The following is a 24,999-nucleotide window of genomic DNA, read 5'->3' as shown; positions in this document are numbered from 1 at the left end:
ATTTGAGCGCTTAGCTGCTCTTCACCAGACCCTCCTGTGATGCAGTGAATGAATTCACCCCACAATTCACCCTCAGACCGAACGCACCCATAACATCACATAACATCGAGACACACAGAGGACAACACCATTGTTTCAACAATGTCTCAGTTAAAGGGGAATCCGGTAGTGGATATTTCTGTATTTAGTACTTATGCTTACAGATGTTATGGTTCTTTATCATTTTCTCTCACAATAATGCACACGCTCACACAAACGCGCTTACACAAGTAAACTGAAACACACAAAACCTAAAATAAAATCGTAGAAGCTTTTTTTTTTTTGTAAAGCTAAACCTGACTTGAACTGAGAGGGTCTAATTACACATGAGCCTTTACTGCCTGACATATTACCAGTTAGTGGCTCTTCCCAATCCAAGTCCAACTCACAGGCTCCCTGTTTTTTTTTTGGTACTGGAAATTACTTAATATGATTTGTTCTGTGCTAAAGTTAAACATGTTTCTGTGTGTTTATTTACACATCATTGATCCAGGATGCCCTACATACATTGTGACATAATTGCTGTATACAGTTTACTGAACTAACCTCTCTAACCAATTTGAGTTAATCTACTGTACAGATAAAACTAAATAGATTATGGTATATCTGGTGTCTCTTCGTGTTTGGTAACACAAAAGATCCATGACAGTAAAAACACTGATTCTGTATGGATTATTCTCTTGGGTGTTAAGGTGGCTAGTTGATAGAAAGTGTAGACAAAAAAAAAGGCACCAGACCTCTTTTCGATTTGTCGCGTTGGATACCAGCCACACCCAAATGTCACCACGGCTGCTCCTGTCACACTGGCAGAAGTTTGGTGTAAAAGAAACGGCGTGCAGTGACGCACCAAAGTGATGTCAACAGAGTCTGCTGATTGGCCAAGTGTGCTCGGCAGCATATTTTTAGCTGGCAGGTGTGAGCTCCTGGGTACAGTAGCATGGCAACCCATCTGGCAGATTTTCATCATGTTCCCCACACAATGACAGACAGTACAAGTCAAGCGTGTGCAACTGCTAGTGAAACATCGGTGAAGTAATCAGGGCAAGGTCTACCACTCCTATAGCCACTGGACATAATATGATGAGCTGTGACACGAGCACTAAGCAGGCAACTGAGAGTAGGTTTTTCCAACCAGCTATCATCATTGACCTGGATAATCATGTTTAACTAACTGATTGATTGAAAAGTCATGCTATACATACAGACATATATGTCATTGACTGAGGAACAACATCCCTGTATATACCTTCATTCCTGTGGCTGACAATTAATTTTCTTTCACTCCATTTCTTTTTTCGCCCTGAATGAACACTGTCTTCCTTCCTTCCTCTCCTCTTCCTTTCTCTCCGACACGTTTAGCAGCTCACTCTCCCAAATCCCCGTCTCCAAGCCTCCCTGCCACCTTCCTCCTCTAATCCCCTCGCTTCTCCCAGCCTCTCTCCCCCCCCCAGGCAATGTAGAACCTCTTAGAACCATAACCAAGTCATCTCAGCAGTCACCGCCAAAGTTAATGACAGTCCATCCCCTAACCCTTCCCACCGCCCACACTTTCCTGATTCCCCTCCCCATGGCCTTCATTTCCCTTCCATCGGGGGAATTTTCCTTATTTTCTTTCTCCCCCCCTAGCTCCCCTCCCAATCGGTTTAGCTCGGTGCCCCTAAGCTCTGCATACCTCCCCTGTGAGTTCCCCTGGCTACCCAACAACCCCTGCCTCGGTAAGCAGGTGACTGTCAGATTCCTCCCGCTACGTCATCACTGTTTATTTTTCAGAGATGGGGATATTTGGGGGTTAGTCCACCTGACAGCCAGACCACCCTCCCCCTGCTGCTGATAATCTTTGAGTATGTGGTGAAGGAAAATGATACCCTCTGTGCAACAAACAGATCAAATTTCACTGCCGTTTCCCTCACAATATTTAGCATGTTGCTAAACAACAACAGAGGCTGGTCAATTAACAATAGAGTGACGGTACGGTAAGTGGCTAGTTACAAACTGTTGCTTTCAACTGACAAACAGCTATAATTAATGATAGAAAGAGATACACTTATCCAATCCATGAGTAGATACTGGAAATCTCACTAGAGGTTCGCTATAGTAGCTGCACACTAAAGACACAATAAATGAAAACGACAGATGCTCACGAGATGCACACTACATGCTAACTAGATGTACATTAGGTGAACAATGACTGTAATACTATACATATGACGGCAATCACTCATGCTAAATCCTCGGCTCTCAACAGCAACCTCTGCATCAACAGTTCATATCTGATTGAACATTGATTATGGATGTTGTGTGAGCTTTTTTTGGGTGAGTCTGGAATATTAGTAGATCTCCTGGAAAGGGAAAGATTAACCAACTCTTAGACGCTGTCAGCATGAAGGAGAAAACAGGATTTATTCTGATGAAGGCAAGGCTGAAGATTAGCATAAGTCACCCTCTGGGTACACTGTGGGGAAAAAATGCTTAGCTGCACTTGTCAAAGTTTATCTACCTGACAGGCAGACACACACACAAAGTGTTTGTGCCCTTTCCCCCTTCCCTTCAGATTGACGCGCGCAAGCATACAACTATATAACCAAATGTAATGCTTGAAGTATTTTACTATATGTACACCTAAAGTGTCGCAAGAAAATTATATGAGTACTGTATGGACTACTAGCCATTAGTACGTCAAAGAAAGTCACCTATAAACCAGCAACATATCATCAGCAAGGTCGGGGGATAAGGGAGTTGCTGAGTTCCAATGCAAAGTCCTCCATTAACATAAATAGCAAGACATAAGTGTTAGCATTGCTTTTCCTGATAATAGTTTACCTTGACATCATCCCTGCTGTGCTTGCTCTGGCATCTAAGAATCACTGAATCATTTACAAGGGAGAAAGACATACACTAATCATTTCCCTCGGCTTGCATTATTTAGGATAGACTAAGTTGCTTTAGTGGGTAATACTTTTATTTGATTTTCAGGATGTCTTAGAACGCATTTGGAAGATAGAATCTTCACTCTTTTTCCTGTCCTTTGACTATTCCATGTTTATACGGGTAAGATGAGGACACACAGTTGAGCTACCACAAAGCATACAAATTACCTGTGTACTGTGGTTCTATAGCCATATGCTAAAACATTGCTGTTCTGAAATGGAAATATGTCCCATTACAACACAACTCCAAAAAGATTGTTATGTTGGTGCTATCGCAACAACATACCATCGCTGCACAGTCACTGAAGGCAATGGAAGTGCTATGAATATGTTTTACTGCTACCAATTCACGTCAGAAGTGCCATTATTGTTAAAGTAAATCGCACAAGAAATTATTTCCCCAAAAGATGAAAACACTTCAACCGGTCCTCTTGAATCAAAGTGACATCCTTCTGTCAAAGGTTTCAGTACCTTGCAACAGCTAGATGTCCATTAAGGATTCATCTGAACTCTGTATTGTTGAGTATACAGTAGTTACAGTAAATGGCTTTGGGCCAGTTGCGTTAATTTCTCAGTGTCTTCCATGCTGCTGTTCGGATGAAGAGATGGACTGATGACTGACGAGCCCTGTACTATAAACGTTGTTTTTGGTAAACTTTGAAGTAAAATGCTATTGAAAAGCATTGGCTATCAGCATTAGTCATGCAGTGAGGATAAAAAAACAAACAGATTTTAGTAAGTTCAAGACATCCCTTCCAGCATCCTCTGTCTGACATCGTAGCCCACCTTGTTCATCTCGATATATTTAGCTGCTGACAACAGTGTAGGAACACAGGGTTTTTTCTTTAGAAAGTTTGCAAGATAGTTCCTTGGGCTAATTACTGTCTACTCCCTCAATAACTGCAGTCTTGTAATTGCTGGGTGTGGGAAAGAACATAGTTGAAATGGCTAGCCACACATAAAGACCCAACAACGGTAAATCTCTCTGCTCTGAGGGTGTGGTGAAATAGATGGGGATTACACTTCCGTATGCTTCTGGGACTGGGTATGCACAGGGTAGGGAGACTGTATTTAACAGTTCGGACTGTGAAGATGTATCCATTTGAAAAACAGCTACTTGTCTTGGTCTGTGGTTAGGGAATTTTTTTTAAATCAAAAGCCACACCGAGGAGATCCAGCACTACTGAAAGCAAAGCTGATTCTGACAACTGCCTTTTTCAGATCTACTTTCAATTATCCTTTCAAGCTGACAGTGCACAGCAGGGAATTCAATACAGCCGCAAAACAAGAAACTCTAATCCACAAAAACTAATGTTCAGAAATATTGTCCTCCAGCTCCCAAAGAGATGAGGATACTTCAACCTTCAGTTGTTCAGATTTCTTAGGAGTAAAAACAAAGTATTGCGAACTTGCTTAAGTCTTTTCTTTCTGAAGTATTTTCTTTTTTTTCTTTTCTATTAGAACCTTAGACTGAGACATGATTTAAATTGAGAGAATCATTCCGTCCAATGAAGACCCAAGTACAGCTCTGACGCACTTTGGGACATTGTGACAGTGCAATGTGAGATTAAAATAAAGCCTGGTGTCTTGCTTGGGCTGTCCTTGCTGTGATCTAAGGCTCCCTGGTTCCTAAAGCCCTATGGGGAGTCTTGTGGAGCAGGATTTATGTAGATGGATTCCGTCCGAATAATATTTTTCAGTGTACTCAATGGCTCACTTAAAGTCTGCCTTTTCTTGGCGGAGGAATTGAAATGGAAAATATCCTCTCCCGTCTCAGTCTCACTTCTTAATTATCAGAGAGTCAGTCAGCCTTAGGTGCGACAAAAGCTAGAGTGCATCAGAACCTAATTTAGGTGTGATGTATGCTGATTAGAGAGAAAATATTTCTGACAAATAGAACAGGAAAGGAAAGTAGGATTGGAAGACCTGACCATGACTCAAAGTCAGGATATCTAAATGTGTTGCTATTCAGGTGCCATATACCACATCACAATGTTTATTTTTGCTAAACCTTCAATAAACTAAACAAGTCCCAGCTCCAGTAATGTGATGTTTATGTATGTTAGGTTTAATATGTGGTCAGCTATTCACTTGCGAAGCACTGGCAGGCTGTATTTATGATCCTGGTCTTAAGAACAGGGAAGGGTCAGAAAGCCAGTCTGCAACACTAATGAATAATGGATTGCGGTGTAATGTAATGTATATGATTACCCTTATCCGAGCCAAGATCATCTGAAGGTCATTGTCTGGGGCAAGTGTAGCTGCGTGTACAGACACAAACAAGTGTCAGCACTTGTTTTGACAGTGTAAACTGACAGATACAGTATGGAGGCGGGCGAGAGAGGGAGATGGAAAGAGAGCTTAAGCGGTGACTACGCTATACTACATGTTTACTGAATCCTCAACTTTGGAGCGATTCCGGGGGACGTGGGCCAGAATACTAATGAGAGGTTTATGGTTAACAATTCAGATCGAGGACTGTCTGCCCCAAGAGAGACTGAACACATCCAGGATCTAGTCCAGGGTCAAGGATGCAGGGGGGATTCTTGCACAAGTTTGCATTGTTTGTCAAATGCTGAAACTCTCAATTCTAACGTTATCCGGAAGCAAATTTATTCAATTAATGATCTTCTAGCGGTTGTCTCGAAAACTAAGCGTCATTGTGGGCAAAATGGAAAGTTCAAATGTTCAGTTATGACTTCAGAACTTTCAGTTCAGTTCTCACGCAACTCAGTTAAAGTACTGTGACCATAGCCTACTGTCTGATACACAGGTTTGGTACACTTTATTTTGATGGTCCATCTGTTGATAGGTTATCAGTAACTATTCAGTAGCATGTCAACAATGTATCCGTTTAAATTCAACATAACTGTTTCAACAGATGTAGTTATGCATTCAACTCACAAATTTTTCTTTTAACATTCACATTTAGTCATTTAGCAGACGCTCTTATCCAGAGCGACTTACAGTAAGTACAGGGACATTCCCCGAGGCAAGTAAGGTGAAGTGCCTTTCCCAAGGACACAACGTCAATTGGCACGGCCGGAATTGAACTGGCAACCTTCTGATTAAAAGCCTGATTCCCTACCTTTACATGAGTATACACATACATATACATGAGTTATGATAAATGTTTACAGTGGACGTATTCAGGCCAGGGAATTGGCTAAATAATAAAATGTTGAGCAACCTGACCAAAAGGTCAGTAAGTACAGGGACATTCCCCCCGAGGCAAGTAGGGTGAAGTGCCTTGCCCAAGGACACAGTCATTTGGCACGGCGGAAAATTGATCCAGCAACCTTCTGATTACTAGCCCGACTCCCTCACCGCTCAGCCATCTGACTCCCTATTTATGTACAAATGGTTAATATGTGTTCTGTTGATAGTTTATTCTACAACCCCCAACGGTCTTTCACTTTAATTGGATAATCAAGAAGAGAAGCACATTATCTTTAATTGAGAATCAATACATTATCAACAGATAGTAAACGTATCAGTTAACTGACATTTAGTTGAATATTGGTTAAAAACCTTGAAAGTCAGCAGACATTTTGTGAAGTCTGTAGATCAACACTTGAAATGCACCTGATAGTCTACAGACATTTAGTTGAATGCATAACTACATACTGTATCTGTTGAAACACTTTTGTTGATTGTAAACGGATACATTGTTGACATGCTACTGAGTAGTTACTGATAACCTACAATGTGTCAACAGATGGACCATCAAAATTAATTGTTAACCAAGAGGGTATTCCATTACATCTTTTCTTAGCTGCCTTCCGCAACAGAACTGATGCAAAGAACACAAAGCAGGGTGTGACGTTTCAGCATGTCTGATATTCCTGGATATTGACTGGCCACACAAATGTGATTCAGTGCGCTTCAACCATCACGGTGTAATTGGAGCAGACCAGGCGGGCGGCGCAGCCAGCTGATCCAGGATCAGGGGGATCAAGGCGTTGTTGGCTCTCTCACCCCACAGACGCACACAGGCCTACGGGTCAGTAACCAGGGATGCCCGGTCAATCACACAGAAAGGCTTTTTTGCAGCTGAAAGGGAGATAAATCTCAGCTGGTCTGTTTGCTTCTTTCACACACACATACACACACAATTGCTACACCAAACACGTTTATTTTCCTGTTTATTTCTCCCTTTCTCTCTCTCTTCCTTCCCTTGCTTTCGCTTTCTTCTCCTCCTGCTTTTTATCTCTTTTCCTCTGTCTTTGTCTCTCTCCTATCTATGTCTCCCTCTCTTTCACGCACACACACACACACAAACGCACACTTCCACCTACACATCACTGTGACAGTGTGATGACAGGAAGCAGGTCCTCGGCTGATCTATGCCTTGGTGTCCAAGTGCCCAAGGGGGTGTGTGGGCGGGTGGGGGTGGCGGAGTTCACCAATGAGACACACGTGTCAGGACACATGAGTATCACCACTTTGGGACGGCCCACGTGGAATTGGCAGACGCAAAAAAAAAAATCTGCAATCACTTTGTGACAGCTAAGCGTCTGTCCAACCCCCGGGGAAGCTGATGTCTCTTGACAGAGCTATATTGTTACAGTCTTTTCAGAAATGACGATGGGGCTTAAGGAAAATGTCTGTCTCTTACCTTGTAGCTACAAGTGTTAAGCACACAGCACCAACACTTGTCTGATTTGAAGTTGGCCTCCTTAAGGAAATCCTCCACTGACAAAATACTTAAGAACTGTGCACAATCGGTGATTATCTGCTGCACTTACTATGTACTATATGTCGCTTTGGATGAAGGGGGGGGGGGGGGTCAAATTGTAAGATGTGTTCCTTAAGATGTTATTCCTTGAAGAGGAAGAATAAAACAAATAAATGAATAATAACCAGTTATTACCCAACATCCTTATTCAGGTGCATGTGTCTGTGGAAGATGAGGTTTAGCACCCAGGTCTAAAGAACATAAAGGTCCAAGTTCAATCAGACAAAACATGGTCGTCGTCATCATCATACCTGCTTCTTTCCACTTCCACTAACCCAAAGGAGCGTGTGTGCATTGGAGTCGAACAAATTAAGTGATTTAATTACACAATGTCACAGAAACATCACAGAGCAGGAGAGAAGACATATATAGCTAGGCAGAAATGCAGATGCTAACGGCATCCGGCTAGGCATGAAGCCCAAGTGGTGATGGTTGAGGGTAGAGGTTTTACTCCGAAAATCCAAAATCTTGAAAGGAAAAGAACTAAATGATTGCCCTCTTCATTCAGAGTATTATGTTAATACATTGCTCGGTGACGGGCTTGTGAATTTTTAACAAAGAAAACAGGGAAGCTTTTCTTCTATTGCGGCTGCAAGACACCAGGCCCCTGCACCACAGCGCAATGAACAAATGACTGGTGAGTGTCACAGAAAACCTGTCAGAACCTATTATGTCTAGTGTTTGAACATAAAGCACCACCCTCCCTTAGGTAGTCCTGAAATGTCAAACTGACACATGCTTACTGGGGAGAAACAGCTCCAAGAAGTACATTTTATTTTTATTATTTTTAAGGTACAACCAGCTGGCAACAAACCGTTACATTTCCTCTCTGATCTCTGTGAGTGTTCAGAAGCATCCAGTTGGTTTTCTAAAGAAAGTTTCCTGAGTAAACTTTTGCTCTTGGTCTGCCCCTGGTTGTTAGTCAATCATGGCTTTGCGCTTTTCAACCTGGGTTTTTATTGGCGAGAGTTGCACAATTGTTAAGCCTAATGACGGCGTAATGCCCTGCAGACCTCATGGGTATTTCTTAGACGGCAGCCTATAAAAAAACATAACTCGACCTGTTATACCTCTCATCTGCTCATTTCTGCCTCGATGCTTCGCTCCAGAGTAGTAATTGAGTTTAATCGATAATGTTTGGATGCTTATTGCGAACAGGAAAACCGATCTAGTGATTTCCATCTCCGTCGAATGCAAAAACGGTATTCTCGACTCATTGATCACCACACAATAATGGAACAAGCTTTTATCGGCTTTGACAGTTTGCACAAGACAACGTGACCGCATCGAGCAATGGTGTCATTTTAAATGGCAGACCTTGATGTGGGCCACTGCGTTCTATCGTTGCTAATTGTGCATTGATTGGCCAGTCATCTTTTAAGAACCTGTGGGGAGGGGGACCATATAAACCATGAATGATCTGGAAGAAAAGGAGGAGTGAGGCAGTCTCCTGCCCTCGGCAATTAAACCACCGCTACAGAATCATTTCGGTAATAACCACCTTTGTGGCAGAAAACCATTTCACCCGAAGGACAGCAGCTTGCCAACACAAGAAATTATTTGTTTGGCCACATGGAACAGTGCCTTTATAGCTCTACTTTTTGTAGTTGAATTATGTAGCCTTGGGCTGTGTTCTTGCCCTTTTCCCCCAGCGGAGTATGAACAGAACAGGACTTGTCTTCACCTAACTAACATGTAATGAAGATAAGTTGTTGTTTTCTTGTTCATTCGAGACAAATGCAGAACTTTTTTTTTTTTTTTTTTTTTTTAAGGTCTCTATATGTTTAGACAACAAACACTGTCTCATTCTATATGTTTGACTTATAATGAATTATTTCACTGCAGTCTTTGGAGAACCAACGTGTCCTGTGGATGTCACGAAGGGGAACTAATGGTGACAAACTGTTACAGAATTGTCATTATGAATCATTGTCATTAACATCATCCTCATCGTGGTTCATGTTGACAGTCCGGCTGTCTAACTTAAATGATTTTCAACAATATTCCAATGAATGGGCATACAAAGCATTTTTATTAGGCACCACACAATATACCGTGCTCCCTTGCAACTATTCAATTAAAAATGCAGTCTACTTTCAGGAGTGTGAATGCAGCTCTCCTCCACCTTCACTCTTACACATTCACTCACATCCAATGTGTGAAAAACACAGAACTGTGGAGCCGCCAGGTGAACGAACTCGTACATACTGTTCACCGCAGACTGCACGTAGGGCTGAGATAATGGAAGCGTAGGGAAGGTTGAGTACACTCATAACCATGTTTTCCAGGGAGGTAAATGACATTAAAAGCACTTGCATTTCCACAATACGGGACTGTGTCATTAAATCGATGACTATTTCTATCTGTGCCTAACGCATTGGTTCGTCTTCTACGCTCTGGCATGACAATTCATCTTGACACCCCGTCTATGAATGATTGTGTTTCACAAGTTGAGCGTTAAGAAGTGCAAGATAACACTCCCTCTCTGTAACTCATTGCTGCACCGGTCCAGGAGGTCTGACGTCAGTGACTCCCCCCCACAACATTGTTCCATTGCCTGTGATTAGACTCCACAGTTCACTCACACAACAGATCTATGTAATGGATGGAGATGCCCAGTAATGGATCTGTTGGCGGTTATGATGAATGAGCTTCGGAGGGGGCTGAACTTTCTCAAGGGTGTAAATCTAGCACTTACCCCTGCAACACTGGAGGTGGTGACTTTTCCAGAATTCCCCAGTGAAATTAAGAAAGGGGAGAGGACAGAGAATGGATCTGATTACTTTTCAAGCCGCTCCGAGTGAAACGCCTGTGGAGAAGTCAATAATTACCGCAGAGCTAGCACCAACCAAAGGTCAAAGGCCAGGGTCAAGATTAAAAAGAAAACGGTTAAAATATCCCTTGTTGAGTCTTACGGCCACGTTTATATATTTCTGTCTGCGTCCGTATAGTTGTGTTGTCCTCCCTTCTGTTTCTCATCTGTCTCTCATTAGGTGCGTTCGACATGACCCGACTTCATGCGGCGCTGCAGCCGGCTGCAGGCAGCTGCAGGCGGCTGACTTGAAACAGTGAATTCTGGTTAGACTTTTTGTCCGACTTGAGACGGCGCCGAGGATACGTCACTGTGATGTCGCCATCAAAGTACCGTGAGATCGATACGAGAACTGCCGTCTGTGTAGCCGAGCGCATTTTCTCAAGAGCAACTGCACGGGTTCAAGTGACGACACAGCTATTTCATGATTGGCCAGACTCACACACGACAACTTTGACGCGTCACCTTCAGTTTTGCCAAAGCTCAAAAAAGTTTAATTGAATTGAAAATTTGTTGAAGAAAGGGTTTTAGTCAGCCTCTTCACTAACGGAAAGACTAAGTTTAATTATAAATAAAGTAAAGTAAGCAAACAACGCTTGATCGGCCATGACTGACATCAACGCAGCAAACCATGAGAAGGTGGAATGTCCGACTTCACAGAGCCATTTTCAACTCCTCCCCGACTGCAAGCGGCTACTCTCGCCGGTCGTTTCATGCAGCCGCAGTCCATGTCGAACGCACCTATTCATACATTCAGGGGTCCGTCTGTGACTGGCTGTTCCAACTTCAACTAATCAACTCCATGTGACTGCTCCCGACCAATAAGCTAATTTCCCAGCTTCCATTAGAGCCCCACCTGTCTTCTGTTTGTCAGATGATTGATTCTGTATTTGTGCTGTTGAGAGTCGACTTAGTTCTGTGTGAAGTTCGTTGATATCGGTTTTTGTGTTTGTTGTTGATTGTTGAAAGTATCAAAGTTAGTAGTAAATATCATCCTCTCATTTAGTGTTTGTGCCTTTAAGTGGTAAAGTGCTTTCTGTTTGGTTTGAATATTCGCACAGGAGCAAGGGGATAGGTAAGCTGTCCATGGGCATACATCCCATCATGTGGTATTACTTTTGTTGAATAACACCAGGTATGGAACAGGTGCTACCCCATGTTTTTAGTACAGGGCTGTTTTTCAATTTGGTACTTTTATTAGTTCCTTTTCTTTGGCACTGTTCATGGTTCCCTTGTTACCCTATGACAATTATTTTGTTGTAGTAAATATCCCTTTTGTGTTGAAACATTATTGCCTACGTTGTTGTGCTGTGGCACACACACCCTTTTCCCCTGCCAAACACGGTTCATTTATTTGTTAGGCCCTTCTCTCTCCCTAGACAGGGACAAACCAAAGAGAGGGTTGTAACCCTGAGTAAACAATGGTTTAACGGCTCCTTTACATTAACCGTAATCTATACCCAAAAGGGGAAATAATTCCTACGGCAACCCAGGGGTCAGAGGTGAACGACCCACCAGTGCTGCTACAGTGTGAGTCACAGTTAAAGAGTTCCCCTTGAGGCGAGTCCTGACCAAATGCATCGGAAGAAAAAGAACAGTTAGCGAGGGTGAGGAGAAGGGTCTACGCTCAGTTATGCAACCCAACGCCTCTGGGGTAGCCAAGACCCCACGTTCCCCTTGACGATGAGCTAAAGAGCCTTCAAACATTAGCGCCGGCGTTCAGACATCAGCCCGGCAGGAAGCTCCGTGCCAACTCCCCATCCCGGGGCGGTCGGTACCGGCTCTGCGCAGAAAGATGCTTGAAGGAAGGATGCTGGTGGGAAAAACTGGAGCCCCCCAAAAAACTGTATGCATAGCCAGAATATTATTTTCGGGGGGGGCCCCATCTTAAAATGAGGAGCCACATTTGTATATATACACACACACATAGCTTGCTTCTGATACAGGAGATGGCTGAAATAGGATCAAATGTATCCCCACCAGTGAAGAAAATATATGAACAGAGAGGGGAGTATCGAAAGCAGAGGGGGGAAAACCTCCCCCATACCACCCCGCCCCCCCCCCCCCCCCCCCCCCCCGGCAATTCACAACCTGATAATAATAATTTAATAACTACCTCCAACCAAGGCTCCAGTCAGCAATTAAAAATTGCAAGAAATTGCACCTACAGTATCACAGCAAACACATTATTTTTAACTTCAAACACTTCGCTGGTGGATTCACGCAGCTTCATCCTTGACCAAACTGTTTTCCTCCCCAGCAATTCTGATCGTCAAACACAAGATAAAAGAAAGAGGTGAAGCATGTATATTATTCATTTGAAGACGTCTTTGAACAGAGGATGTTAGCGGTTTTCACGACGCAGCCTGGCATTGAGCTATCTGAACATTGTTATCTAAAAGCTTTCCCGATGAGGGGATGAGATAGGAGGAGGAGAGGAAAGGGGGAGGACAGCGAGGCAGGGGTTTGGGTGGAGATGAGAGGTTGTGTCTCAAAGTCTGGCCGGCCCATGAGTGGAGATGACAACCGCCATTACAAAGCATGATTCAGCTCTGCCTCTCTGTCTGCACTGTGGATTGGGTTTGATGGCTCTTTAGTAGAGGTGAGTGGTGGTTATTATGTGGCCTTCCACCTCTAGGGGCCTGTCTGGATGGCCATAACTGGCTCATTCCATGTCTTGTGTTGGGGAGGTAGGAACCTCCACTAGCAGCTGTGATAATGTTATAACACAACTGTAAGCAAGTAGTGGGGATATTTAACAAACAAATCCTATGCCCTGAGTGCACTGAGGCAAAGTCTTTAGTCTTAAGCCTTTTAGTTTGAACTTAGCCTCTCAAATATTCATCATGTATAGTTAGTATACAGTCGAACAATATTAAACACTGTAGTAAGGTATAGTGGTATAGCATGGTATAGTTTTTACTGTTCCTGGTTGATAAATATTTGCCATAGTAAGTTATTATCACCAAATCAGCGTCCAAACAATATTTTCTCCAAAGTCTTTTGAATAGTGCACTCTTCAGTATTCCCCCCTCTCTTGCTCTCCTTCTCTGAGCGTCTAGAAAGCCCATTAGGGTGACTGGTCTGGAGGGGGGAACTGACCCCTCCGCAGCCCCAACTCCTCACTCCAATTTAAAACTTTCAATGCTAGTGATCTAGCTGCATAGGTCAGTCTCAGTGACCTCCAGAGACATTTCGAAAATTCATGACGCAAAACCTGCATGCTATACTTACACCCGTAACCAAATTGACTTTCACAATGGGAAATGCACACTTAGTGTCCTGGTTCATTTTCACACCACATTCTGAATCATCTTTGTCTACTTTTACTGCTACACTATAATTATATACACTTACCAGCAATATATGGTGGTTAACAAGACATCCAAGGCACATTAAATCCTTATTGCGTGCAAATGATAGAAGGCTGGTTAGTTTCCCATCAGTTACCAAGGGGAAATAGGCACTCTAAATCTTCCCAGACGTGTTTAAAGGCTCGGGGTTTCCCTTGGAGGACTCAGTCAAAGGGTAATGGCCCTCAGAGCTGTCGTCCATCAGAGCTGCATGGGTCTCCCTAATGGAGGGGTGGCATATAATGAAGGCTCTCACAGCTGTGATCAGCCTTGACTTGTCTGACCAGGGGTCTATCTTGGTGTTGTAGGGGGTTTCATTATTGGCCAGACAACCAAAAGACGTTTAAAGGAAGAGGGCTAAACGGAATAGTGTTTGAATATTAACCAAATATTCTGGAATTACAGTTTTTGGATTCTATAGGTTAAATCAGAGCAAGAATGTTCCAAGTAAGTGAAAGGAAATATAATTTAATAACATTGCAAATGAATTAAACCATGAATAAAACAAATTACAATTACAATTAAGGTTTTAACTCTAACCTACTCTACCTTGATAATTGTAAATCAGGGAAAGAGTAAGAGGTGAGGAAGAAGAAGGAAAAACCAGTTCTGAGAAGAAGCCCTCAGGGGATGAAGGATCCCAAGAACAATGCTTCACAAACCCCTTAATACCCACTGTCTTCTGTAAAACAACCAATCAGACCACATTTTGACCCTATATATGACTAGCAATGCTACAGTAAGTTGCACAATGAGGTGTGAGACCCACCAAGTACAGACTCTGTCCTGCAACTCTAGATTTTGTATTAATAAAGGAAATTATGTATTAACAGTGCCTGGGGATGGGATAATCCCTATTATACTGAGAGAGTTGAGGACTGTTCCTTAGTCCTTTCTGTGATTATGGCTTAATCTATGGTAAATTGCAGGTGATATCTGGGTGTACAGTCAGTGATGCTGACATGCTGTGCTTTCCCGAGTATGGCCCTTTAAGTACATATTCTAGAATGTTCAATGAATTGGTTCTGTGTGATAATGCGGAAACAAACCAAGTAAAACAAATTGCCATTTAGGTGAATCTGTTCCATGTTGACTGCTGCAAAGAATATAAACCATTACAGTTGACTGGGACTACAAATGTAGTTCCATTGTTAACAGATATGATCCCCACTCATGTTGGTGTTGTTTAAATACACTGTAGTGCTAAAAAAATTAAATACAATTACTTTGTGTGCATTTTAATCACAGTTCAGATTTAGCCTGACGTTGTCATACTCATAATTCTAGTCAGAATATGAGTCTGATAAATCTCCGTTGGGCTGTGACTATGGGGCGTGTTTCAACCAAACTCATAAAACTCATGCCTCTTCGCTCAATTGGATAGACCTACAACCAATCAGAGCAACGTGATTTGTTTGTTGAAAACAAATTCAACCCAAGCGCTCTTTCGTGACGTTGTTGATTACGTTACTGTTGATCATCTGTCCATCATTGTATAAAGCCCGCCCTGACAATTTCATTGGTCCGAACAGCTCCTGTTCGGACATAGTTTTTCCCCAAACGTGCCCCCCCAGACCCAACTTCCCGACCAAATGTTTTTGTGGGCGGGGAAAAGTTGGGCTGGCAGCCGAGTACTACCAATCTAGCTAGTAATCCATTTAATGTCCAGTCATGTCTGTTAACTGCAACATACATTTCATGTACCTTACTTGATGCATCATTGTAATTTATCTCTACCATTTTAGACTGTCATCTTGTTTGTCTGACACTGTACTGTAGCTTCCCCCAAAGGGCCCAGCCTGGCACTGTTGGTACAATACAAAAGTTATTAGCTAGAATAATTTTTGGAAGATCAAATTGTTGTCCTCAATAAAGTGTATTGCTTTTGCAACATTCCTAATTCGCAGATGGAGAGCATAGAAAAAAAACGAAGTTCCGCATTTTGGTTTAAATTTAATTTCCCATCGTAATTTACAGACGGCAAATCCCTCATTCACACCCCATCAACCCTTTGCAAGTATGTAATCTGGTTATATCTGGTTGTGTCTATGGTTTAGGATGCATTACCTTCTCACCGTCAGCGAGATTGCACAGAATTAGCAGCAACAAGGGATCAGTCACTTCCCTTCATCAGTCTTAGGAACATGCGCAACCCAAGGCAACCGGCTCTGTCATGACTGAATTACAAGGCCTACTGTACAGTATATTGCTTTTACAATCAGATTGGTGGCATTGTTTGCGTCACCAGTAAAACAGAGCTGTCACAGAATGAATAAAAAGAAGAGTTTGCTATTTATCTTATGGTCTATGTGTTGCAGTCCAAAGATGGACTGCACGGCAATCAAAAAAACATGTCCTGTCAGTAAGCCTTGCTTTAAAACGAAAATTGTTAGTCTATGAAAGCCTTAGGATATGACTGGCGAAAGTGCTTTTTTTAATTTTTATATCTTCACATTTTAAAGTTCTTCCATGTGCAATTTGTCCTCATACTCATCATCACCAGTGCATGGAACAGATTCTCTCTTTTCAATTTAATCATCCTTCTACAAAACCCCATCTTTTAGTCAAATGAAATGTAATTTGTTATTCAACAACCAAGTAATCTAGACTCAATAAACTCCCAGATGTGTAGAGCGGAGCTCATGCTTAGAAAGCGGTGATTAATTTTTTAGTTAGTAATAGGTAAGGCGGCATCATTTTTACATTCGCCTTTTTACCCTATCAATATTTGATGAGAATACTGATTGGACCTGACATTCTCCTCAAAAAAGGATGTTAAGGTCATTTTAGAAACCATCTCGGATGGCTAAATCCTAGTCCATAAACAATACATATTTAATTCTCCTCCTCCAGATCCAAGAACATTGTTAGAGTAATCAACGATATCAGGAACAGCTACAAGCTTAATGCTTAGTGTTTGCAACTCATGAATCCCCCACCCAAGCGTTCACCATGCTAATGATCCTCCGTTCTGTGCTGTCTTACACACACCAGTCACGTTCATCAAATAGTTGATATATTCTAGACTCCAAAGTTGCACAAAAAGAGAATTATAAAAACGAATGAAACACTCACAAGGTGAGATTGCGCGAGGCACAAGATTTGCATGACATTTGCACAAACTGTACATTCTGTACAGTTTGCTTAGCGTCACGCTGGAAACGTGCATTCCGACACCTCTCCCATCTGCAAGATTCCAATTTCCATACTCCTCCCTTCCATACCCTTAGCTGGTGCGTGGGAGAGCGAATGACAGCTTATGTTTATGTACTTACTGCAGCATTGGCAAAAATATGTGGGGGGTAAGGGTGTAATAAATCGAACGAAACCTTTGTGTATCATTCGAATAAAACTGACATTCTACAAACGGTACAGAAAAGCACCCGCAAGATTTAGGGAAATGACTCAACCACCGACAAAGCTATCAAGGCTCATGGAAAAAGAAGTCGGGTTTTCTTCAAGAAAAAAAGAATAGATCAGTGCTGACTCAAAAACGATACGTTTCTTTAGCACACGGTGTGGATCTTCCTGTGGAGTCAAGGAGGATGAGTGGGACTGCACATGCCACAACCCTCTCCCACTGTGGGTGTCCTCCCGCAGGCTGCACAGCTGCACCTCTACACTTGACTGGTACTCGGTTTCAAAAGGGCCTCAGAAGATTGTCCTGTGTGTGTGTGACGGTGGCGGAGGAGGGGGGGTGGGAGGAGGGGTCGGCATGCTCCTCAACATGCTAATCCGGGTATTTGATTCTGGCCGGTGGAGAGATTACGGGGGTGAGGTGCTCCGCAATAAATGAAAGACGGCGCTCCAACGATGAGGGATTGGAGCCAGAAAGGGCACAAGTTTGTCAGAAGTCCAAATGTCACAGTTCAATATGCCTTCAATGATTCCAATAGAAGGAATAATGGTGCCACCCTGAAGACCATCAGCATTTTTGCTCTTGCTTTTCAGGTTAAAAACAGAGCCATCGACACTGCTACATAAGGCCACGAGTAAGGCTGCATAAAAACAGCTGGTATATTAATTTCTCTCCTTTTCTATTTAGTATGCAAACTGTGGAGTCGTTAAACAAACTAGTAACTAAAACGTCATTTTTTAAAGAGCTGTTCAGTCACACAGTTGAGCATGACAGCATGACTCCAATTCTCTTGATAGTTCAGCATGACTCATCCCGGATACCATCCAATATGTTGAGAATTCTTGTGCACAGGATAACCACAGGCCAAAAGTAAACCGATAGAAAGAGATTACCTTAACACACACATACACACACACACACAAATACAATTGTTTTGCGAGGACTTTGGATCCCCATTGACCCACTCTGTGTAGATCTGAGGAAATGACTATGTGAGTAATCAGTGCTGCAGGTCTTCCATAGTGAGGATTCCCATTACAGCAAATGAAAATTAGATTTACAATATTGCAGGGCTTATGCCATGGTGAACTCCGTGCAATATATCAATCCTGGCACCTCTGTATACTGGCCAGTGAGAGTGTAATCGCAGTGCATTTAAAGTAATTACTATGGCCTCAAAATTATGTTGCCATCCATTTCCCAAGAGACTTGATGTTTACATGCTAGGCATAGCTGAGTCATTGTTGACGGATTGGGCAACGCCTACTAGTTTGTTGTTAATGCCTATGTGTGGTTGGGGTTGTAGCTTTGTTTGTTTGATATTCATTTCATCCAAAAGAATATAAGAACATTAAAGATTTGAGAGGTCCATAATGATCATGTGTTTCCGTGGGTTATTGATCTGTTACAAAGCGTTTGAATCCCATGAGATTTCTGTACCTGCCTTTGATTGACATTATAAACAGCAGTTCTGGGTTTTAATTCTACAGACTGTATACTTTACTTTTAAATGGTGTAAATTCTGTGGTCTTGGCAAAACGGGCAACAATGAGACTGTGACTGAGAGACACCATGCTGACAAATCATCTCTACGTCAGCCCTCAGTGTACAAGACATGCATTAATGATCAAGCCGCTTAGTCAGCTGAACAACAGGGATCTCTTTATCTCTCTCTTTTCTTCCCCCCCCCTTTCTATCTCCATCTCTCAGCCGCCCTTTCTCTCTCTCTTTCGCACAGACACACACACACAAATCTTTGGCTCGCTACATCACATATATTGCCCAGTATCTCTTCTTCTTCGCCGTATTGCATGAATGGCACAATAGATAAGGTGAAAATCTTTAGAAAATAATCCCCAAGCACCCAAGTGGCTCTTGCCCCTATGTAATGCTGTCTACTGACGCTCTCTCGACAGGCCTGTAGGTGCCGTCAAACTAATATCCAAATGGGTTTAGTTAATCCCCAACCACTGGGTTTCCATCAGGGGTGGCAGGGTGATAGCCTAACAGAGAAGATAATTAATTTGATTGACTCTCCATGGCACATCTAAGTGGTGTCATGGCATTTCAGGTTTTTCCAATACATTTCCTATCAATCTGGTGATGATATGAACTGCGGGCGTCACGGTGGCCCTTGCCACTTCCTGTGCGGCTAGTTAATTATAGACATGAGAGACTAATGAGGGACATAAGTCTCGGGTGCCAATCACGTAACGGATAAAAAAAAGTGCAGTTCCAGAGATCAACGGCAGACAGCATTTGAAAGCAGAACACATTTCTTTTCTCAAAGATTTGTTATCTATTTCTAGAAATCCTGGCATGCTTATGAACAAATACAATGCAGGGAAAATGATCTTGTGTGTCCTAAAAATGCACTCCTATGCTTTATTTCAGATGCCCAATTAAGCCAGCTGGAAGTTGAATCCATATGAATAGGACCTCTGAACCCGCCTTACCTGCAGACTGCAACTCCTCGCTAACAACCACAGCCACACGTCAAGACTGCCAACACAACCCCAGCAACAACTAAGAACAGGTAGGAAGGCATGATTTCAAAACATAAAAAACATGACATGAAATCCACCATCTCCACCCTAGTGAGATGTCTTAATTGAACTGGCTCCTGGTGCTGCCCTCTTCCAGACTTGCCCAATACGAGAAGGCTCAATAATGACATTCAAAAAGGTCTACCCTGTTTTTAGAAGGGTCAGTGGAAGAAGGGGGGGGGGGGGGGGGTGATAGGATTCTGGTGCAACCTCAATTACATGTTCAAATAGAGGAGCAGCTCCCTATTCATACTCTGTCCCTCGTCCCAAATCCGCACGGACGGACACACACACACACACACACACACACACACACACACACACACACACACACACACACACACACACACACACACACACACACACACACACACACACACACACACACACACACACACACACACACACACACACACACACACACACACACACACACGCACACGCACACGCACACACACACGCACACACACACGAAGAGCGCAGACAGTATATTGATTAAGACTGCATTGCGACACCTCTAGCAATCTAATTCTATAATGGAAATCAGGCAGTGGCCGTCACACGTTAACTCCCAAGCAAGATGAGTTGCCCCCCCCCGCACACACACACACAGCCATACACCACACACGCCGCAAAGACACATACACACTCATGTAGGGCCAGCACGTACACTGGGACACGCTGTGCTGTGTACACACTAAGGAAACATTGCCAACAGTCAATGCTTAAAACCTATGATCATCATTACCAGTTTAAATGATTGTGTATGGGAGAGAGTGAGAGTGTTACTGTAGAGCCAAATCCTTCACAGAACCCTGTTGCTAAGTGTTTATTACCGCAATAGGTTATTATTATTCCCTTTTCCCTCAAGGCTATAGATCAATAAAGTTATAACTTCTCTCCCGGGAGAATCTGTGTAAGTATTTTTAATGCAAGGGCACATCTTATTTGTGTAACTTTTCATTCAGTGAGGCTTTTGCTATGTTAGTACCCTTTCAAGTGAGTGTGTCTTGCGTGTGTTAGTTAGGGGGATGTATGCGACTGTGTCGATGGGGAGTGCGTGTGTGTGCGTGTGTGTGTGTGTGGGGGGGGGGGGGGCATGGGAGTGTATTTGTGAGTACATTTGTGGAGGAGTTATACTATGCTGTGTGATGATAGGTCATGTTACCACGGGATATCATTGATGACATAATCCAAGGGGTCAACATATGCAGGGAACAAGGGACAAAACGTCATTACCATTAATAAAATTGAATTTTGGTGATGGTGATGAATGATTATTCCAAAGGAATACAAAGGTCAGTCCTGCAGGGAACAAGGCAGCAATGCGAGGCACCATTGTGTCGATCGTCTCAAGACTTGTATTAAAAAAATCTTCCCTAATGATCAGAATCTGTGATTCGACTCATCCTTTAATATCCTGAATCCCACATATTTCTTTTGCAGTGCTGCAGGTCTGTACTGGGACTTTGGCAGTGATTGGGATTTTAATATGTGAGCAATATTTATGCTTACTGATGACATAGACCCAGGGCATTTATTATTCATAAACAGTCAACCGTTCATAAACAGTCAATCGAACAGCGAGCCTGTTTTAGACTATTTCAATTTAAGGTATATTATTTTATAAATATAACAGAACATTAATAGTCAAATGTGTGGTCATATAGAACCAAATAAGTCTGGTCTTGTATCCCTTGTACAATACATTTATTCAAAGGTGTTTTTTGCTGTTATGTCATTTTGATTTCCTTTTAAAAGGCATCTGTTGCACCAGAGGGGCGTTACCACAGGAAAAGTTGAATGCTTATAGGTAGTCTCCCCTCCTTCAGCCTCGCTTGTCTCACTTGAAAAACCACTCAGGCCTTCACGGTAACGGTTCGTTACACTGCAGAGACACATTGTTTGACTTTGGAAAGCTTCAATAGATATGAAATCTCTTCTCATACTGGGGTGGTGTCTCAACACTGCTGGTGGGTGGGAGAGAAAATGGCCACATCAGCACTATCCGGCATGTTTTCCTCGGGTCCTTTATGGCTAATTTTAGTTAACTGATGTTTGGTAGCCCTTTCCTACCTCATTAAGCATGCAAGACTTCAACAAACATGGAATCTCCATTGTTAAAGATGATTCATGTGTCTCATTACAGATTTATTGCCGGGTATTTTTTTACCATGTGACATACCCTGGCTTTGCATTGAGGTATAGTTTGTCTGAATTATGTCCATGTTCCCAGGAGAATTTTCTTTTTTTTGTAACTAACAATTACTTATTTAGTCGCAGAGAACAATTTAACGAAAGAGTTGTGGTATTTGGCCAAATGAGGGACCCTTAGTTTTGTTGTCACATTGGAACTTGAACGGGCCAAAAATGTCACCGTCGTTTTGAACTTTGAAAATTCTGCTGGATGGCACACACACACACAGCCTCAGTGGTTGAGTCATGCTCACACATTAAGCACATGCAGCGCACACCACAGGTCAGCCCAGCTCGGGTCAGGAGACACGGTGGAACAGTGGAGGGGCCACATCAACGTGGAGTGCACCTCCAGGCTTCTGCAAGCTCACCCAGCCATGAAGCAGTGGAGCTCTCAGTCTGTCCACGCCTGCCTGCTCACATGTGCCGTTGATCACATCATCTCCATGTTCGTGACAGCGGCTTCTCTGGGCAGTTCTGAATTTGCTCGGGTATTATTCAAGTCCCCCTATGCACAGTTGCTGACTTCATAATTCCAATTATGTGGTGCATCATGTGCGTGTGCACACACACACAGTTTGGACTGACAGGTCGGTGGGATGTTTCCTTTCCTCTCTCCTTCAATGTTTAAGACCCCAATGAAGGAAAGAGCACCACAAACCACAAATCCAACAGTTAAGAGGGGAAGAATTGGGGTGAATGAAACCTGATCGCAGCAGCATTGCTTAGGGAAAACTAAGTCCCAGGAGCACTCTTCTGTTTGTCCAGGATGAAGCTGCAGCGCATATCCATTCCATTACAAAGATTGTAATTGGGTTGGCCTCAGCACGCTAATCGATGAGAAGGAAAGCGAGGTTTGTCTGTTTATGTGAGCCAATGGAGGGTGAAATGTGAGCGTGCTTGTCCAGGATGCAACGTATCCGATAAAGGACACTGATATGGCGGACTTCTGATTATTTTTTCAAAAATCCCCAGGTGTCTGTGATGAAGAGGGAAGAGCCAGAAGGGGGCAGGAAGGAAGCAACAGATGCCTTGAGTAGCTCCGGAATAAGGAGACATGGTTCGCTCTGCATCGCGTCCCGAGCAGATGGCTTACACAGTCCACTTTGTTAGGGCAACACCTTTAAATGTAGCCTGTCAAGTCCCTTCCTCTCCTCTGAATTCGACCTCTGTAGCTGCCTGCTTTTGCTAAGGAATTCCATCAGCATTTTAATGTGGTCGGCAGAGCCATCGCTTATGGCCCCGGCTCGAAGGCAACGATCCCTCCTTCTTCCATTTGTCCCTGTGTGGGGAAAGGGGGGGGGGGGGAGGCTGTCTCTCCCTTTTCACCTTTTCTCCTCAGTTGATCAGATATTTATTCAATCTTTATTCATTTCCGCGAGCTTCCCCAGTCATGCATTTGCTGACTATGAAAAGAGGCACTGAGCCTGTTTGAGAAATGCGGAATGCCTATCGAATTTCAGGTCTGCTATACTGAGCGTTTACATGCTGTGCTTGGAACACACAAGGAGAAAGATAAAGACAAGAAAATGCAATGAGACCCACAGTCTACCAAAGGGCAACACATTGCTCTTGATTCCTATGAATATGTATGTTCACCTTGCCCTCCGTGCAGGATCACTAAACAGCACAGATGTGAATAGTTGTAAAAAATGCAAAACACTTGAATTATTTCAAAACACTTAAGACTGAAGTGAACTCCAGTAGTCAGCCATGTTGAACGTCTCAAACCAGTTCATCAGGGATTCTCACACTTGAAAATACTGCGTGCCATAATTGTGAGAATAGTATAGAGAATAGAAAGTGCTTGTTCAGGAAATTCCTGTGTTGTGCAGGGCTTAGTACTGGCTTTGGATGATTGTACAAGTCTTCATTTCGGACACCATACCGCACATCTTCCAACCCACCAAACAACGTTATTAGCACTGACTCCCCTACTAATGAGCTGTCATAATGCAGCTTTATCTGCTTCAATGGGAACAAGCCAGGCATGCAGCCATGATGTTAACTTGTCAATGCATTCAGTGTAGTGCAATGTGACATGGCATGACAAGACGACAACATTGATGTCAAGAACATCTTGAAGTTTACCACAAAAGGCAAATCACTGCATTGGGAGAAGGAATGTTCCATCTGCACAAAGAGTTTGCTTTAGTGCCATAGAGTCTAGGAAAATCCCTTCCCCATCAGAGTCATCACAGCCAAGCCAGCGCTGTTAACCCAATGGAATCACAATCTTTGATATAGAACACAATGAATTTGACCTGAACAATAGTGTTGTCCTGTGTACACTTCTACACAATTCTGATTGGTCGACTCTTCAAATCCGGGACATCTACATAAGACAATCAAGTCCACTTCACCTGATTCCTCGGAATCACTGATCACAGCTAAACAAGCCTCCTCATACTGACTCGGACCAAACACATGCACGCAAAGACAATCATGGGATCTTGGCAAAACACACCACTAAAAGAACCTAAAGGAGCCTCCTACCTTAAACAGCCGAAGGATGTTGGCCACCATGATGGACACCGAGCTCGCCGCGGCCCCAATGACCCCGACGACCTTATCCGGCTTGGCGAAGATGGGCGGGTCCCCGTTGGCGCATCGCACGTCCGAGCCGTCCCTCTCGATGAGCGCCTGGACGAAGGTGAGCGACTGCTCCAGCGCGTAGGTGTCCCGCGAGCAGGTGTCCAGGATGCGCGCCCCCAGGGTCACGTTGGGCAGCAGCTCGGGGTCCTTGTTGATGAGGTCGATGGCGAACAACATGGCCTCCAAGCGGTGGATGCCCTTCTCCTTCTTCAGCTCGCCGCAGGGCACGCCGCGCTCGCCGCGAGCATGCACGGGGAACAGGCCGCCCAGCATGATGTCCCCGTCCAGGCGAATGGAGTGGGCGTACTCCGACACGGGCGGCTGGGAGTCCAGCGATGGCTTCTGGGAGGCGGACAACAGCCAGGAGCACTCGGACGTCAGCAGGAAGAAGAGGAAGTGGCGGGAGAGGGAGGGGGGCTTGGACTCCCTAGCCAT

At 43.5% G+C, this 24,999-nt stretch overlaps 1 protein-coding gene across 1 annotated transcript in view; it reads right to left on the bottom strand.

The window, feature by feature from the left end:
* Positions 1-24,999, bottom strand: part of LOC146258738 (metabotropic glutamate receptor 8-like) — an 86,400-nt gene extending 61,401 nt beyond the window's left edge. The window contains exon 1 of the mRNA XM_084671831.1: positions 24,466-24,999. Coding sequence (XP_084527957.1) covers positions 24,466-24,999 — 534 coding nt within the window. The remainder of the gene's footprint in view (positions 1-24,465) is intronic.

Source organism: Hypomesus nipponensis, chromosome 14 (genome assembly GCF_054491055.1).
Source record: "Hypomesus nipponensis isolate SF chromosome 14, ASM5449105v1, whole genome shotgun sequence".
NCBI classification, from domain to species: domain Eukaryota; kingdom Metazoa; phylum Chordata; class Actinopteri; order Osmeriformes; family Osmeridae; genus Hypomesus; species Hypomesus nipponensis.
The sequence above is the reverse complement of the archived record's forward strand: the minus strand, read 5'-3'. Positions and strand labels throughout refer to the sequence as shown.